Source organism: Colossoma macropomum, unplaced genomic scaffold, assembly GCF_904425465.1.
Source record: "Colossoma macropomum unplaced genomic scaffold, Colossoma_macropomum, whole genome shotgun sequence".
Classification (NCBI taxonomy): Eukaryota; Metazoa; Chordata; class Actinopteri; order Characiformes; family Serrasalmidae; genus Colossoma; species Colossoma macropomum.
The window spans coordinates 16,019,488-16,036,789 of record NW_023494799.1 but is presented as its reverse complement, the minus strand read 5'-3'; the positions used below and the strand labels follow the sequence as shown (position 1 = coordinate 16,036,789).

General features: G+C 39.1%; 1 protein-coding gene across 1 annotated transcript; it reads right to left on the bottom strand.

Annotated features, from left to right (window-relative positions):
• Nucleotides 1-417: 417 nt before the first annotated feature.
• zmat3 (zinc finger, matrin-type 3) lies at nucleotides 418-16,557 on the bottom strand. Its single transcript, XM_036587231.1, has 6 exons — nucleotides 16,411-16,557; nucleotides 13,990-14,345; nucleotides 12,703-12,849; nucleotides 12,281-12,447; nucleotides 10,504-10,601; nucleotides 418-5,158 (listed from the first exon to the last, which is right to left on the bottom strand). Exons 1-6 carry the CDS (start codon nucleotides 16,526-16,528, stop codon nucleotides 4,950-4,952), a joined length of 1,095 nt encoding a protein of 364 aa, XP_036443124.1. The 5' UTR covers nucleotides 16,529-16,557; the 3' UTR covers nucleotides 418-4,949.
• Between the last annotated feature and the right edge of the window lie 745 nt (nucleotides 16,558-17,302).

The window sequence follows — 17,302 nt, the reverse complement described above, 5'->3', positions numbered from 1 at the left end:
AAGGCCGTGCTGTCAGTTTCAGCTAGAATTTCCAAAGAAACGCTTTCGTACAACTGTCAGCTCATTAGACTCTGCTGGTGACTACTCCCTACTGCTGCAGTCCGCAGGGTTCAGTCAGTACAACACTCAATAAACAGAGAGTCACACAAGTCTGTTCAGCTGACTTCTCCCCGTACAATGCGGCCCACTCACTACAGCCTGCCTGGAATCTCACATGTGTACTAAGGGTGGGGTTACTAACCATCCTATGAGTTCATAAAGACATTATTTCAGTGGAGAAACAACTTGTGCTCTCTTTAGTTAACAGAGAATAATCATGCCACAGGCTAAAGTTGTAAATGACTTTCTGAGCCTTTAGGCACAGATATGGAAGCTTCAGATTGGTGGTTATGAATAAGAGGCAAGATGACAATAACAAAGAGTTAAATTCCTCTTTTAATTAAACTTTCTGTTCATACATATGATCCGTTCAAAATAATTGTCCCAGTAATCTCTCCAGTGAAGTTGTTTTTTCATCTCTCAAACATGTAGTACATTCATTACACCACAGTACTTGTCAAATAATTTTATGTAACATTTATATTTATATAAGGAAAAAAAATCAAGTCATATATTGCCACATATTGCACCATCAACATTTCAGCCTTCGCTGAACAACAACCGCAATATCGGTCTGACACAGTTCCCAAAGGCATCCATGAAATGAAAAATGTGGTTTCAGAAGGCACTACAGTTAGATCTTATTTTGATTGGTCTCAAAATAAAACAAACTCGAAACCCCTTCAGAAAACCTCAGCGTCCTTGCTAAGACTTCACAAAATGAAGAGGCAAAGCCATCGATTGCTCAGTTTTGGGGTAAACAGCGAGCGAGGGCTCGGTGGAAGTGGATGTTTGTTTTGGCAGGGAGAAGCTAGATTGGTTTGTCTGCGGAGTGCGCTCTCTTTGGAGATGGCCCGGCTTCCTTGGGGAAGGCCAGTTTGGACACAGGGGTCACCGCTTCCTGCCCACACAGTGGACAGATGTACTGCTGCGCTACTCACAACAGGAAACGCCTTGCTATGAACAACACCAACACAGCCACTAAAAACATGTTCACTCTGAATCCCTCACAGCTGAAGTACTGCACGTCTGAAAGCTGTTCTGCCTCATTTAACGAGCATAAGACGCCTCGACCAACAAACAGTGGACATACACCACCATTCAAAAGTTTGGAATCACTGTTTTCAATCATGTAAAACCACTTTTCCTACCAATATAAAATATGAGCCACTTTTAACAAGTGTGAAATATTTTTATTGTACAATATTGTAAAAACAAAACAGAACAATATATAAATAAATCTGTCAATACTGCTTTCTAACACCGGCCCCACAGGCCTGGCAAAACGGTGATAAATGTTGTTCCAGGTCTGAATTTCTACAAGCGTAAAGTTTGCTTTTTCTTCAGGAGCTTTTTCGTTCCACCTTAAATGAGGCAGCAGTTACATTCTGGCCCCTGTACTATTACTATAGATTAGGAGTGGGTGATATGGTAAACATAAAAACTATGATACTTGAAGACAATTCACAATTCATGATATGTATCATGATAATGTGGAACAGAAAGAACATATCATCAGTGCTACATTTAAAATAAATGAGTGTGATGCAGTATGTAAACTTTTATTAAATATATTATTTAATAATATATTATTAAAGTTTCAAAACAGCATTTACTCGGCAGCCCATACAGCCCATATATAGAAACTAAGCTGCCAAAACAACTTATTTTAAATTCACTGTTTTTGTGATGTCACTCAAGCCATCACATTTACATATATTCACCTATTCAGCCTACAGCAGTATTCATGCTGAAGTTATAAAGAGTGTTTCAAAACCGGTACTTGAGGCACAGTAGAGCACAGCCAATCAGAATAGAGCTCATTCACACATACTGGTCTTAAAGGTACAGTAACAAAAACAGCCTGCTTAATTCTAAAGGAGAAAAAGAGGCTGGAAAGTACATACATACATACATCATCTAAACCGCTTATCCTTCTGGGTCGCGGTGGGCTGGAAAGTAGTCATGTAAAAAAGAATTGTGTCTTTTTTTGGCATAACACACTAATGTGTCAAATGTCAAAGTGGACCTCAGGGAAAATAAAATAAAATGGAAGAATAATGTAGGATATGGGTCCTTTTAAAAATACCATCAAACACGATGAGTACAATTATTTTTATTCAACATTTTGCTTACTGTGCTGCACTAAATCAAATTAAACAGGACTAATCATGCATTTTACTGCAATTTTGTTAAAGCTACATTCTAGCATTTGGTCAGTATTCTGACAAAATTCGTGATATGCTTAGAAAAGCATATTGTGGTGTATCATGATGTAATCTGTCACAATACAAGAAAATGTTGTCATATTGTCCATCCCTACAATAAATAGATAATTACAGTGCATTGTTTGGCATGAAATAACCTTTTTGTCTCACAAAATTTGCATCTAAAATACATTTTGGTGTGTAGTTTAGAATATTTCGACTCTGTATATGTTTTTACAGGATAGAATAGCATAGAATATTAATATGACAAGCGATTCCAAACCTTTGAATCATGATGTACCAATGAAGTATTCTCTTAACCAGGCCTGCTTTGAGAATTAAGTTTATACAAACTTATCCATGTTTTGGGGGTCTTCAAGAGCAATGCTGTAGAGCTCAGAAGTCATAAGTGCCTGTTAAAACTAATGAGGGTGGGAAAACAACAACTACAGTATTTTAAATCACTGTAAATGGGTGTAACTCGGATTTAGAACACAAGCCACCTGCACGGTGAACACATCACTTCCAACAGAATGTGCTTAAGATTCAGAGGCACAGGATTGAGCTTTCAGCCTAAGTATGGGCTCAAACCCAACAACATTAGTGCAGCTAGTTAGTCTCCATATCAGATTAACAGAAAAAAGAGCCTTAGGTCAAAGTAGTCTGATGCACAAGCTATCAGCGAGCTACGCTCATCCCCAAAAATACAGTAGAGCGAACCATGTAAAGTGATATGGGGCAAAAATGCCCTGTTAAATTCCCGCTGTAAACATTTGATTAAAATTACATATAAACATCGAACTACGATAACAAAAAGCAATTGTTAATCACAATTTTCTTTCTCTTTGCTTGAACAAGTGCAATACTTGAAAAACGGATTCAACAAATGGCTCTTTTTTCCCCACTTGCAGTGCATTGACCTCTTTTCACATATTATAAAATATTCAACAGTAGTAATACTATCATGCTCACATTGTTTCTAAATATCATACATATTTACTACTACGCAAAACAAAGAGGAACTTCAACAATTAATAATGCAGGTTATTACTGGTTTAAACAGTAAAAAGTGACAGAATTCAGAGGCAGACAAAACTGGAATGGAGTGGTATTAAGAAGGGAGCATTCTTATAGCCTGCCATATTGCAAATGCCCTTGATTAAATGTCTATATTACTCTGTGAATGTAAACAGGTTTGAACATACAATTAGCTACGAAATACAGTGATACTGAAATAAAAACTTTCCTTCACAAACAAACTATGTACCGAACCTGGACATAGCTGTTGATAAAACTTGTAATCTATGTAACTTTTCTCAGAATTTCATAGTCCCTTCTCTGAAAATATCTAGAAATATACAAATACGTTAAAATAGATTATTTGTTTCGTCAATATATCTTACATTAATACATTATTAATACATTAAATTTCTTGGTGGGCTTTCTAATGTTTTCTTAATTTTTCTCTATCCAAGCTATCAAAACTACTACTGGACTGACTGTTCAGAAGAAGAACCATTCTCATTTGAGGTAGGGGTGCGCAGAGGAACTGACCCAAAGTCACCTTTTTAAAAATAGCTCCAGTTTGGGCTCCCCTGAGCTTTGCTGCATTTTGAGAAGGGAAAGCTTACCAAGGGAAGAACCACAGGGAGAGCATGACGAACAGCAGTCTCTAGACTGAGAGTGAAAAGACGCCTTTCTGGGGTATATGTCAGCTATGTCACAGAATGAGGCAAACAAACTGAATAATCTCTGTAGGTGTGAATACTTCAGACTGCATCTACAATACAGCTGTGCAAAACCAGTGAGGAAAGATATTGTCATCGCAGTCATAGTACATTCAGCAGGTCCTGTAAGAAGCCTGCAGCACTTTTCAATCTGCTGACCTGAAGCCCAGTTGCTATGCTAATGCTAATTTCTTCGGACAGCACACTTGGTCTGAGGCACTCGGCTCCTATTCCTGAAGTAACACAGTGAACCCACAGCTAGCCGTGAGCCGGACGTTTGCCTCTAAATTTTTGTATGTACCTAGCGTTCCTATTTTTGAGGCATTGATTGCACGGTCATGAATTTGAAGTCTATGTTAGTTTAAAAAAGGAAAACACAGAAAACTCATAATTCCACAAGAACACACCAAACCACCAACACAAATCATATAATGAAATAAATAATTAAATTTTCAACATAACATTGTACTACTGAAAGAAAGAACTAAACCAAGACCTGCATTGATCTGATTGGAGAGTTCTCATAAGCTTATCTAGGATTAGTACCTTAATACTGAAATAAGTCTGAATTGTTAGCGAGCTTTAAGGCAAACTGATCCTAGATATGCAATTATGGCGACCTCTGCAAAGCTGCCTTCTTTCACTTGGTGACTCGCCCGATTGTCAGGGTAAAAACGGTTCCTTTTGATGGACCAGTTCTTTACATACCATAAGACAAAAAGCTTCATCCAGGTTCATCCGAAGGAAGATGCACAATCTGACATTAAAATCACCTGTAATTCTACAAGAGGTAGCTTTCGTTCATCTTTTTCCACAAAGCCAAACCGTTCTGTGCAAAGTCTTCCATAACAAAGCCAGTATTGGGCACTTGGAGAATTACATGGATGATTCCCTGTTCAGTATTGCCTTCTTTCTCCTAGGTGTAGCCCAGATTCTCCATCTCACTGCGGTAGCGCTGTTCGGACACTTTGCTCTTGTGCTGCTTGCTCTCCAGGTGCAGGCGGAAGTCAGCCTCCTCGCTGGCCCCCGAGTTGCACATAGAACAGTAGAACTGACCGCTGGGCGTCACACACATGGCCAGATCCCGCGGAATGCGCTGCCTTGGCCGGGGGTTGTAGTAAGGCCCTGAGATGTACATGCACAATGACAACATGTAAGTACTTCACAGCACTACAGTACAAAGTGGCATTCTGCCTGCAGGCAGAAATATGTGCATGCAAGCAGAAAATATGCATATGTAGGCTAGATGTGTCAAATAAAATATGCATTCGCATTTATACACATGGGGCTATATATAGAAGCAAATCACATGAAATTAGGCCTGTCGCAATCATGACATGGCATTATAGCTGACGATTAACTGGCCAAAAAATGACTGCATTTAAGAATTTCATTATTTAATTTTTGTTTTATTGTATACAACTACTGAAGTACAAGCCTAAAGTAGAGAAATTAGCAGTTAGCTAGATATCTTCCTTTCCTGCTGCTGATACTTAGCACCTCCCACAGACAGCTTGAGCTGAAATAAACAAACATTATTTATTATTATACAAACATGACCTTCAAAAGTGGTATAGCACCAGAGCTTTTGTTTATTGATTTTCGGTGTTTCTGTATTTCAGTAAATGTGCTTTCTGCTTTATGCAACATAAACATAGGATTGTGAAAGTTTAAATATAGGCCCTGATTCCAAAAAAGTTGGGACAGTATGTGAAATGCCACTATGAACTGAAAGCAGTCATTTGTAAATCCACTTTGAGCTATATTTAAACAGTACGAGGACAAGATATACATTATATGCTATGCATGTTTTCCTTTACTTAATTGTTTTTTGTAAATAAGTGCTAATTCTGAAATTGATGCATGCAACACATGCAAAGTTGATAGAGGGGCAATTTAAAACTAGGAACGTTATGAAATGTTCTAAAAGAAACGTCTTAAACAGATGTTGCAGTCATGCTAAGGTATGAAAGGACCATCCAGGAAAGGCCTAAACCTTTACTAGCAAGTATGGATCGAGGCTCAACACTTTGCCAAAAAAATGCGCCGGCAAATAAACTAACAATTTAAGAACAACTTTTCTCAATGAGCAAATGCAAGGATTTTAGGTATTTCAGCCTCTACGGTTCTTAATATCATCAAAAGTTTCAGGGAATCTGGGTAAATCTCAGTTCGTAACGAGCAAGGCTGAAAACCACAACTGAATGTCTGTGACCTTCAAACACTCAGATGGCACTGCATTAAAAACAGCACATTTCTGTGACGGATATGGGCTCAGAAATACTTTGACAAGCTGTTGTCAATAAACAAATGCAGTAGGAGATTGTACTATACACAGTGGAAACCATATTTAACGGCAAAAACGTTAAGTAATGCCACCGACTTCTCTGCGCTCAACATCGTCTGTAACGAATGATCAGTGATGCCCAAAGGAAATGTGCATTGTGGTCTTTCAGATTGTTTATGGAAAATATACATGTTGTGTTCTCCAGGCCAAAGAAGAAAAGGATAATCCAGATTGTTGCCAGTGTAAAGTTCTAAAGCCAGAGTCTGTCATGGTATGGGGGAGCATTAGTGCTCATGGAACGATAACTTGCACATATGTGGAGGTAACATGAACGCTGAGAGAAATATAGGCATTTTGGAGCTGCAGATGTTGCCTTCAAGTCTCTTTCAGGGACAATTATGCTTATTCCAACAAGACAATGCCAAGCCGCGTTTTGCATGTGTTACAACAGCGTGGCTGCATAATCAGTGTGGGTGCTGGACTGGCCTGCTTGCAGTCCAGACCTGTCTCCCACTGAAAACATGTGGCACATTATGAAGCACAAAAATACGCCAAGGACGACCACATATGGTTGCCTAGCTGAAGACTATAATGGATGAATGGCAAAAAATTCTACTTTCAAAACTGGATCAATTCTTGTTGTCCCAAAATGATTATGTGCTGTTAAAGGGTGCTGTTTTGTACATTTTTTATTGTATCCAATTTAATAAGGTTAAACAGAATTTACTTATCACTGCTTACTGTTTTTATTAGCGTTACACACACCATCCCAACGTTTTTTGGAATTGAGGTTTGTATGCTCACATTTATATCAAGTGAATTCCATGCATTACTTTTTTCAGAGTACAGAAATATACACATGTGGATACACTGTTAGAGAAATCCACACACAGTTGCTTAGAGCTCTTTACCAAAGTGTTCAGCATGAGCTGATGAGAACAGATGCCAGTAGCCTTAGGGAAACACAGGCCTTCCATGACCACTGCACTCTATCTTTATGTGGCATCTTACGGAGCTAACTTAATGAGCAATCATGCATTCTTCAATCAGAACTTAACGAGATAAACTGCAGTCTTAATACTGCCGCATTGTCAGTTGGAATAAGCGACTAAACCACATTTTATTTTGGGATGGAATTTATGCCTCGCTATTTCTGGAGTGCTGTTTTCAAACTATGATTAAACCTAAAGCTGGAGTAGTGCTGTTGTGTTCTGTGATTCATCTGAGAGCTGGAAGATGCTATATGGAGTGTATGTGTGTGTGTGTATGTGGGTGGGTGGGGGAGAGGCTGGGGGTGTGTGGAAGGGTCAGCAAGGGCATGTGTGTGATCGAGACCTGCCACCATGCGGGTGACGTTCGAAGGGCCGGGTTGACGTGGGGTGGAGTATCGGTTTGCAAACACCAAAGGCCTGGCGCCGCGCCCGCATTTAGCGAGGCTACTGCGGTACGCTGGATTCGCGCAGACTGGCCCACTATCCCTCAGCACTGCTGCCAGCCCCTGAAACAAGGCCCTGTTGCCAAAGCACGGATCAGAAATTTAGCATTTAGCGCCACTGCTCTGACCACTGGCCAGAAACCGACCCCCTGCAAGCCACTCTCCACACAAGAGTGCAGATATGTGACCACCACAACTCAACCCAGCATCTAAAGCTAGCGACTGCATTGCAAGAACTCAGATTTAGATACAACGCAAAAACGATCTATGTGAAATGCTATTCCAGTCCCACTTTTTTTGGACAGTCCCCTACAGATTGTCTAAAGATACTGGACTTAATAACAAACTATGTGGGGACTTCATTCTCAGAAATGTCAGGGTTAGCGTTCAGACTAGAACCAATACTGGGGTTAGGCTTTAGGCTTTCAATTGAGGTTAAGGTTTGTGTGAGGTTAGTAAGTGTTACATTTACTCTTGGCAAAATTTAAGGTGATGTTAAAAGATATTTAGTTGAATGTAAGCTTATGACAAGGTAGGCAGGGTTGCCTGACAAAAAGGTTAAAAAAACACCCAAAAAGTATCAAAAAAGTCAAAGGTTAGCATTTTAACCACACTACTACAGCATTCAACAAGCTAGACATCAATATTTACCAGCTGGGGGGACATTCGCTATTTCTGTCTCACCTTTGAAAATTTGTAGATAAGTACTGATCACTGCACTGTCAGTCTTTTGTGTTTATTGTGACTGGTATGAAAAACCAAAAGCTTTTTTATTACATATTTTTAGACAAAAACCTACAATAACATTTCAAGCAATGAAAGAAGAATAACTATTTCTCATATTCTTTTTCAAAACTTACTTTTATAGGCAAGCCCAAATTTTGTCCACCTGCCAAAGCACTTTTCCTCTCCCAATCCAACCAAAAGATAAGCAATTTGCCAGGAAGCTGGCCAATCTGGCAACACTAAAGGTCAGAATGTATGTATAGTAGATGTATACTGGAAATCTAAATAAAGTGTTAGCAACATTTAAAATTCCTTTGACAGATTTCCATACTGTATAGACAAATTGGAAAAACAATGTTGAAAACAGCATACTGAAATGTTAAACTGTAGCATGAAAAAAACTCAGCTGGGTACATCGTATCAGAGTAAAGTAGGTGGTGAGGGGAAGGGCTTCTGCAAATTGCTCATAAATTTAAGGGGTTGTGATTTTTGGGGCTTATTTTGTCAGAGGGCTGGCACAGCAGGCATTGATAAAGCTGTATTGGAGAACTTTTTTTATCTCAGTTCATTTATTCTGTGTAAAATTAGAGCAATGCAGAGTCAAGCCATTTTGAAAAATGTTGAAAATCGAATTGAATCTTTAACTTGGAATTTAAAATCGTAACCTTGAAAATATGTGTATCGTTACACCCATAGTTTAAACCTTATAAATAACACATAATCAAGCAACATCTCTTAAAAATACAGACTGTAATGAATGTATTACAGTTCAATGCAAATGTTTTAAGCACCTGCGGAAATTAAAAAAGCAATTTATCTGGGCAGTCAAGCATTTATTCGCTCAGAATAAATACAAATAACATTAATACAGTCAGAGCTGATTGTGTGTATGTCAGCGTGTCGGTTTAACCATTACCAAATCTCTCCTTGTGGCAGCCTAGTATTTTTACGTTATCATCCAATACTTGGTTTGGATAATCAGTGCTTCATTAAATTAAATCAGTGTGCTGATGATGGATTTGAACAAATCTATGTGGCTCGTGGCACTGGGGAGAAGTTCTTCTAACTAGCTCACAAGACATCCACTACTTTTTGTGAAACAAAAACATGTTTTTGTTTATTTGTTTTGTTTTCTGTTCTAATATTATACTGCATTTTTACTGGTTAAAAAAATACACTTACTGCTATGATGAACAGTTTTAAACAATTTACTATTTGCTTTAAACAATTTACTATTTACTTAGACTTTTGCACAGCAATTTATATTGTTGCTGTCAAAACAAAACCTTACATCTCCAAAATGGTAACATCACTGCAGAAGGCAAAAACTATTTTTTTCTTGCAATATAAGTAAAGAGTGCAAAAGGCAGCTGGAGTTTTGTTCCAACAGCCACAATATATGCACCATTCTACAGAATTAGTTCAAACTGCAGTTAAACATTAAAAAACTATTTAAAAAAACATTTAAGTATTCAGAGCTTAGATATTTATAAGCATTATGTTATTATCTATAAAATCCAAGGCATTCACTGAGATGGTAAGAACCTATACATTTATAAGTTCATAATTTATGTAGTACTTTCTATTGAAAGGTGGCTGTACAAAACCCTACTCCCTAAATTTCAACTTGTGAAAATAATACATTACTTTTTTGCATTTTCAATTTTTTTAAAGATCTTTCTGATTTATTTTAAAGTGAAAATAATAGATTTCAATTTAATTATTTATTTTTATTTTTAAATGAAAAAACTTTACTCTAAAAATGTCCCACGTTTTCATGTCACTACCAAAACACAGTTTTAGACCACTAGGCAGAACCTTATTTCTAGCCACACCCCAGCATTTTAGAGCGGGAAGTGAGACTGAATCAAGTCCAAAATGGGTTCTGAACACTGACTTTCAACCAATTCAGCAATCTGATGCATATACATACGTTATAGCAACAGGCCATTAATCATGTGAGGTTACAATACAAAACATGATTATTTACATTAACAGTGTCTGTCTGGCTCTTAAGTGTACCTGGCATGGCAGTGTTCACATGTGTCCGGCGATTCTTGTTCAGTCTGTACTCATTCCCTTCTTTCCTGGAACGCCTCTGAGCGAGATCCGCTGTATCTCTGCAAAAACATTGATATCTGTGAGAATCTTTAGCTTTTTTTGTTCATTTCTTCACACAGAACAAAACGTAATGTTATAAGCGTTAGTTAAGTAAGCTTTCTTATGAATTATAAATGCTAAGATCATGTTCATACCCCGACAATGAAAATGCAAGACAATACTTTGTACTGTTTAAACTACACCACTTTAATTATGTCTCTCATGATATTTGGCATGGCCAAACTAGTCTGAGCTAGCTGGTTCAGATATGATCAAGCGTTCAACAGTGCGGCAGGATGCAGTGTCCTATCTTCCTGCACTTGTTATCACTCTCAGCCACAGTGGCATTTAAACGAGCTCCTCAGTTATCAGGGCAAAAACACATGGAAGATAAAACCAAACTGAAAAAAATCTTTCTGACATGCAAAATGTTCTTGCTTGTTATAAACTTCCCAAAGCGCTCTGCTGTTCGGAAGTGAGCTTGTGTTGAAGGTGCCCTTTTGGCCTGGTTCAGATCCTGCCATACTCACTCAAATCCAAACCATAAGCATTACAAAAGCAACCACAACACTAGTGCAATGAGGTCATTTCTATCAAGTTGGTGTGTTTGCCAGTCCAAAGTATTGAGACATCTTGCCTTTTTTGAAATGTGAATTTTCTCTGTGCTAGTTTTCAATTAAGTAAGAGATAAAAGATTTAGTAGCACTAAACATTTATTGCTTAGACTGTATTATGTATTTAGTAAACTCAGCTTCATGTTCATCAATTTATTTTCTTGGTACAAAGAGTAGGCTTTGCCTAAATAATGATTTGACCATTTTCTTTTCCAAATTATTATGAAAAGCAAATAAAGAAAGTATGTTGGCCCAAAGGTGGTTTAAGCAACTGAAACACTGTGTTGTGAGTGCTGATGAGTCACAACAATGTTTGGGCTTTAGCTTTATTCCCAAGGTAAAACTGTTATAAACGAATCTCGAATATTTACAAATGTATTATTCAACTCAACTGTTTTAATTCTACAAAGCTACACTGTGTACGTTTTGGGGATTTGGTGACCTCTCTGGTGGAAATGTGTAATTGTATGCAACGTGTGAAAGAACATTTTGTAATGCCATGTTGTGCTTCAGACTCCCTCTCCAAGTGGATGAATCTGATGTCTGTGAGCATATTAAAAGTGTATTCAAATAGAATGAAGTCATAACTTAGTGAACGACATGCTGTGGACGTAAGTGAATTATCTACTATTGTCATCATATCTTTGTCAGTACAGTGTTGATTTTGCATTTGAGACCTTAACATCAAGCCAGACCATCTTTTGACTTTGTGGGCATGACGTTAATATGCAAAGACATATGATGCGGTCCAAAAAACTCTCACAAAAATCTGACCTGACAGCTTTGACTTTTAAATTACACGGCACATGGATACCATATTTTGGTGTGTTGTTTTTCTCCAGACTTATCAATACTATTTTTTTCAATTTTAACCAAAAAATCTGACGTAGTGCAGCTTTAATATTACAGACAATTGAGGAAAATTGTTATTGCAAACTAGTAAATATGGTCAATCTCAGAATACATCTTGTTAGTATTTAAGTTACGTTATTGCAAACCAACAAAGAAAACATGCTGAAAAGCTTGGCATCCCTGACTTTTAGTAAACAGAGTATGTAGGTTGCTGTGGGCGTTGTGAAACTCACGAAGAGCTGGCGCCTTGCTGGGCCTCGGCGAGCCGGAGCCTCTTGGCATGGTTTTTGCCCTGGTAGTGGGCGTGGGCCACGGCGGGGGAGCTGAAGGACGCGTCGCAAAGCTTGCAGTAGTCATTCTCCGTGGCCAGGATGACCCTGCTGGGGCCCTTGAAGGGCGGCTGCAAGCAAGAGAAAGGTAGAAGTGATGAAAGGCTCACTGGCTCAGAGGCTGGCTCTGATTACTATCACGCTGACTTTGCTGAATGAAGACTTACAGACTGACACCACACGATCAAACTGCGCTTAAAGCTGCGGCTGTTCGCCGGCTGACTGTGAAAAAGGCAGCCCGTGTAGCGCAAGGCAGTCTGTTTTGCTTTTACTGTGTGAAAAGTCTGGTTAAAAGGAAAGAAAAAAAACATATGAGGAGTTTTTACCTGTTTGACCACTGCAGTGGCAGTCTCTGTGGGTGGAGTGGAGAGGGACTGCTGTGAAATTGGCTCTACTTCCTCTGGTATTCTGATAGGGGGTGGCTGCTGACTACCAGCATAAAAATTTCTCAGTTTCTTGCTGTGGTTTTTGCCCTGAAATGAAACAAAAACATGCATCATGTTTTCACTATAAGGACAGAAACTAGGACAAAATGAGTAACACCATTAGTATTCTTATGGTGACTAATTGCATCAGAAAGTGAAAAACAATGAGAAAATACCATAACATTTTACTTGAACGTAACTTCAACATGGCCATTCCATAAAAATGTCACGGCAGATATCATATGCTGTCATGACTGATTTTGATCAGTAAGCATCATGTTACCATTAACGGTAATTGTCATGACAGATGCAAGAATGTTTGATGTCATGGTAGCTTATGTCACATGCTAATTTTTGCTGTGTACTCTAGTTAGCCCTCATAACATCAAACATTATGGCATCTGTCATGACAATTGACTGGTAATGTTAACACGACACGATGTTATATTATCAAACATCTCATGATAGCATATGATTTCTGCTGCGACAGGTTTATAACATGTCTAAGCCAATGTTTTGTAGCAGCGTTCAAATAAAGTGATACTGAAAATATTTCAAGAAGTCAAATACTACACAATTTCCAAGAAACAAACTATATTAAAGTGAGAAGAAACCACTGTGTCCATTATTATGCATTTTTTCTGTATCACAGTTGATTTTATTTAATGACTAAGTATGCAAAAGTTTGAACAACCATGGTCAAATTACATTTTTTGGTTTTCTACATAAAATAAGTTAAATATGGCAATTTCCTGTTAATTTTACAGTACAACTTCTATGTATTCCCTGAGCTGAACATATTATGAAAAAATAAAACAACATAATAAATGTGCTGAAACCTTTGTACATGCCACATTTTATGTTTTTTTTTGTTTTTCTTTTTTAATTTAGCAAATAAACAGCATACATTAAAATTGCAGACGTATGGTCTCTGTAGAGCATGTGTTAACTTATTTATACTCAAAATCAAGGAGACGTTATTTGACCAGAGGTGCCCAAACTTTTGCATTTATGATGAATTTGTCTTGGTGAGTGCACACATGCATAACATACACTAAACAGACCAGGCAATTAACAAATATTCAGACCATTAAGAAATATTTAATAAAAAAACATAAAATTAAAAAAAATAAAAGATTGAAATCCTGTTGATTTCAATCCTGTTGAATTTCAGTATACAATGTTCACCTGATAGTGGGCCTGCGCTTGCTGGGCTGAGTTGAGCGTGACGTTGCACAGTTTGCAGTACAGGGGCTTACACAACTCTTCCAGGGTAGCGTCCTGCTCAGTCCCCACTTTCTGGCACTCCTCCTCAGGGAGCTGGGGGCTGGAGACTGGGGGCACTGTAATAGGAGGGCTGGGAACCAGCTGCAAGTGAGGAGGCGGCTTGGCAGGCAGGGGGCTGCAGAGGGGGAAAGCGAGGGGGTCTGGGGACATCATCACTGGGGGTGGCCCTAGGGTCTGGGTGGGGGATACAGGCTGGAAGGCCTGAGACTGTTGTTGACACATTAGATTCAGAGGTGGTTTCAGAACAGTCTCTGGACCTGAAAGCCAATCCATAAGTAACATATAAGGGTCAGAGTTAACAAAGGAAAAAAAATAGAAGAGAGAAGAGATGAAGGAAAAAATGATAATGAAATCCCCGTACAAAAGGCATATGCAATCAAGTGCAGCAAATTAGCCTCCCTTACAATAGCACGGTTGAACTGCAGCAAGGCTGACAGCTTGGTGAGCAATACAAGGCTATCTTCAGCCCCTGCGGTGAAGGCACAGAGCCTCCTTCTAGCAACAGTGGGTCTTTTCTGCATCTCTCACTATAGATGTGATTATGGCTGACTCCTGCCTACTCGACTGTGGACATTTTTGGCTCTCATCTGTGTGTACATTGCTAAGGGCGGATCTGTGGCTGAGTGGGGGGTTGGACAGTCAGCTGCTGCACTGCTGTCCCAATGTTTCCACTGTATCAGTTCCGATGGAGTCCTGACGACAATGATTCAGTAGACTGAAATAGCATCAGAGTGCGAAGGACTGTTTTGCTTCCGGTTGAACGAACGGAGGACGCCTCAATGCCAAAAGAGCTTGGCATTAAGAGAGAAAAAAGGAAGGCCTGAAATTTAAAAGAATGAGAAACACGGCTAACGGGAAACGTTCTGAGATCTCCAGATGATTCTGTTATTTCAGTACATATTAAAACTATTTACCTACATGAACAAAATAAACTATGCCATGCCAATTCCCGTACCTCCCCCCTCACTCTATTTGGTGCCAGAAGACAAACCTGATATGTCTTGGTCATCAGAGAATACAAGTCCAGAAATAGGCTCAAGGAGGACCTACATAGTTGCAGCTCAAGGTCAGAGTCACAACCCTACTGTCTTTTCCTCCAGAATTTAGTCAACGTTTTAACCTACAAGCAGGGCAACAACTTTTATCAGAGTAGCGCAAAATCTTTCATTCAGTGAAAGATGCAACCCTCAGGCATCTATAATGCAAGGTGCACTGAGTACACGAGAAGGTAAAGGTAGAAACTGCTTGGCGCAGGAGCTTGTCTTACACGACTTACCAGTGCAGGACACCTGTGAGATATTTCTTTTCAACAGAAAACATATGACTGCCAGAAGCAAGCAGCAGCTTTTATAAAAGCGAATAAACCTATTAAGTCTGATGGCACCTATAATATAACACAGTCCACATTCATGTAACAGTAAAAGCAAAAGACTGTATAAAACTGAAATGTTTTATTTAGTTCTAAAGGAATAATTTCTAAATCAAAGAGTATGACACATATAACCTGAGGTAACCTCAACCCTGTACCAAAACCTGAGTCAGAGTCTTTCGCAAATACAGTTACAATATGATCATGTTAACAGGGCCATGAACCCGTTCACTCTGCTGTGCAAGTGGATTTCCCAATATTAGACTATTTGACCGAAGATGAGTCATTCTTGCTATAGCAGACCACAGTAGTTCCTTAAAGATGACATTAATACCACATTGTTCGGGCCTTTTCTGTTTGGCAGGCTCTCAACGTGTTAATCGATACTGAAACATTTGAGTCAGACTACGTAATCCAGTGTTTGATTTAAGGAAGGAAAAGTATGTTTTAACTAGTCAGGGAAGCCCTGAAAACATGTTATGAATGTATATTTATTTGAGGTGAGCTGAGGTGAATGAAACATCTGATCAGCTGCAGAGCAACCTGCAAAATCTGTCCAGAAAAAGGCTGATACTAAACCGAACGGGAAGGACGAGGTGGACCTGACTAACAGAGCGACATGAGATGGCATTAATCAATGACGGAGAACCATAAATCAATCTCAGACTATCAGCTCAATGGGAACCGATATCAGTTCCAGTACCTAGAGACCATGGCCAAAGTAACGTTAAATCAGTTCGTTTCTGTACGGCTGGTTGACACGACAAGATCACTGAGAAATCATACCAATGTGCCAAAAATATAACAGCGAATACATTAATGAATAAATACCTGAGAAAATCAAAATGTGGGATTTCCCGAAGCCTACTGCACCACTAAATGATGCAGTGCATCTGCTCGAGCGCGGCGCATTCGCCACAGCGCAACGATAAACATGTCACAGGCCGCCCTACCTGGTACCCGAGGGAAATAATGGCTGCTGTTTCCATATGTTACAGGGTGAAGGTTGTAGGTGTTGCAGTAATCGGCACTTGGATAAACTGCATCTCTATTCCGTACATTCATCGCCATCTTCCTCGCATCCTTCAAAGCTGCCGAACTTCTTCCAGCCAGACGCGGCTCTCGTGCCCTGCGCCTCTGGTATAGGGGTGTCGCAACACGACAGGTTTCGAAAAAAATACCAAACGAAGGACACCGTGCTTATGATTAGCTTAGATTTAAGTAATATTGCCTGTTCTGAAAGGATACTTAAACATCTTTGTAAAGCACAGCGCTCAGTGGGAAATATAAGGCAATGTTGAATTGAAACTCCCCTCTTTCGGTTTGGTGCAGTCCATATCCTACCGAGAGGGAGAACTCAGAAATGTGATTGACAGTTTTGCACTTTAGTGTAATGTGGCATTGATTATACAGTTGGAGAAAGCACGTCCTTAGTGAATGGATGGATGGATGGATGGATGGATAAACATGTAAATTAATTTGCCTCTGGCAGAAAAGTTCATAAGGTGGTTCATAGGTCGGTAATTTATAACCATCCAAACATTTGTTCGGGTTTGTTGCTGATAGAAAAGGCCTGGTGTCTGAGACATTGCTCTACAACAGTTTTGAGATAAGGCTTGGCCTAAAATGTGTTTTTTACAATCCATGTATGGTAGAGACCCATTTGAAAAAAGACCTTTACAGCAATCAGGATTAAAACCTGATGGTTTTTGCTTTCTAATGGGAATTGGCTCAATGGTTACCATTAGAGCCCACTAGTTTTTGTAGCACACTTTTAGATTCCACTAGGAAATCATCAAATGCACCTGGAATCAGTCCCAGAACACCTGTTACACCATTCAAATA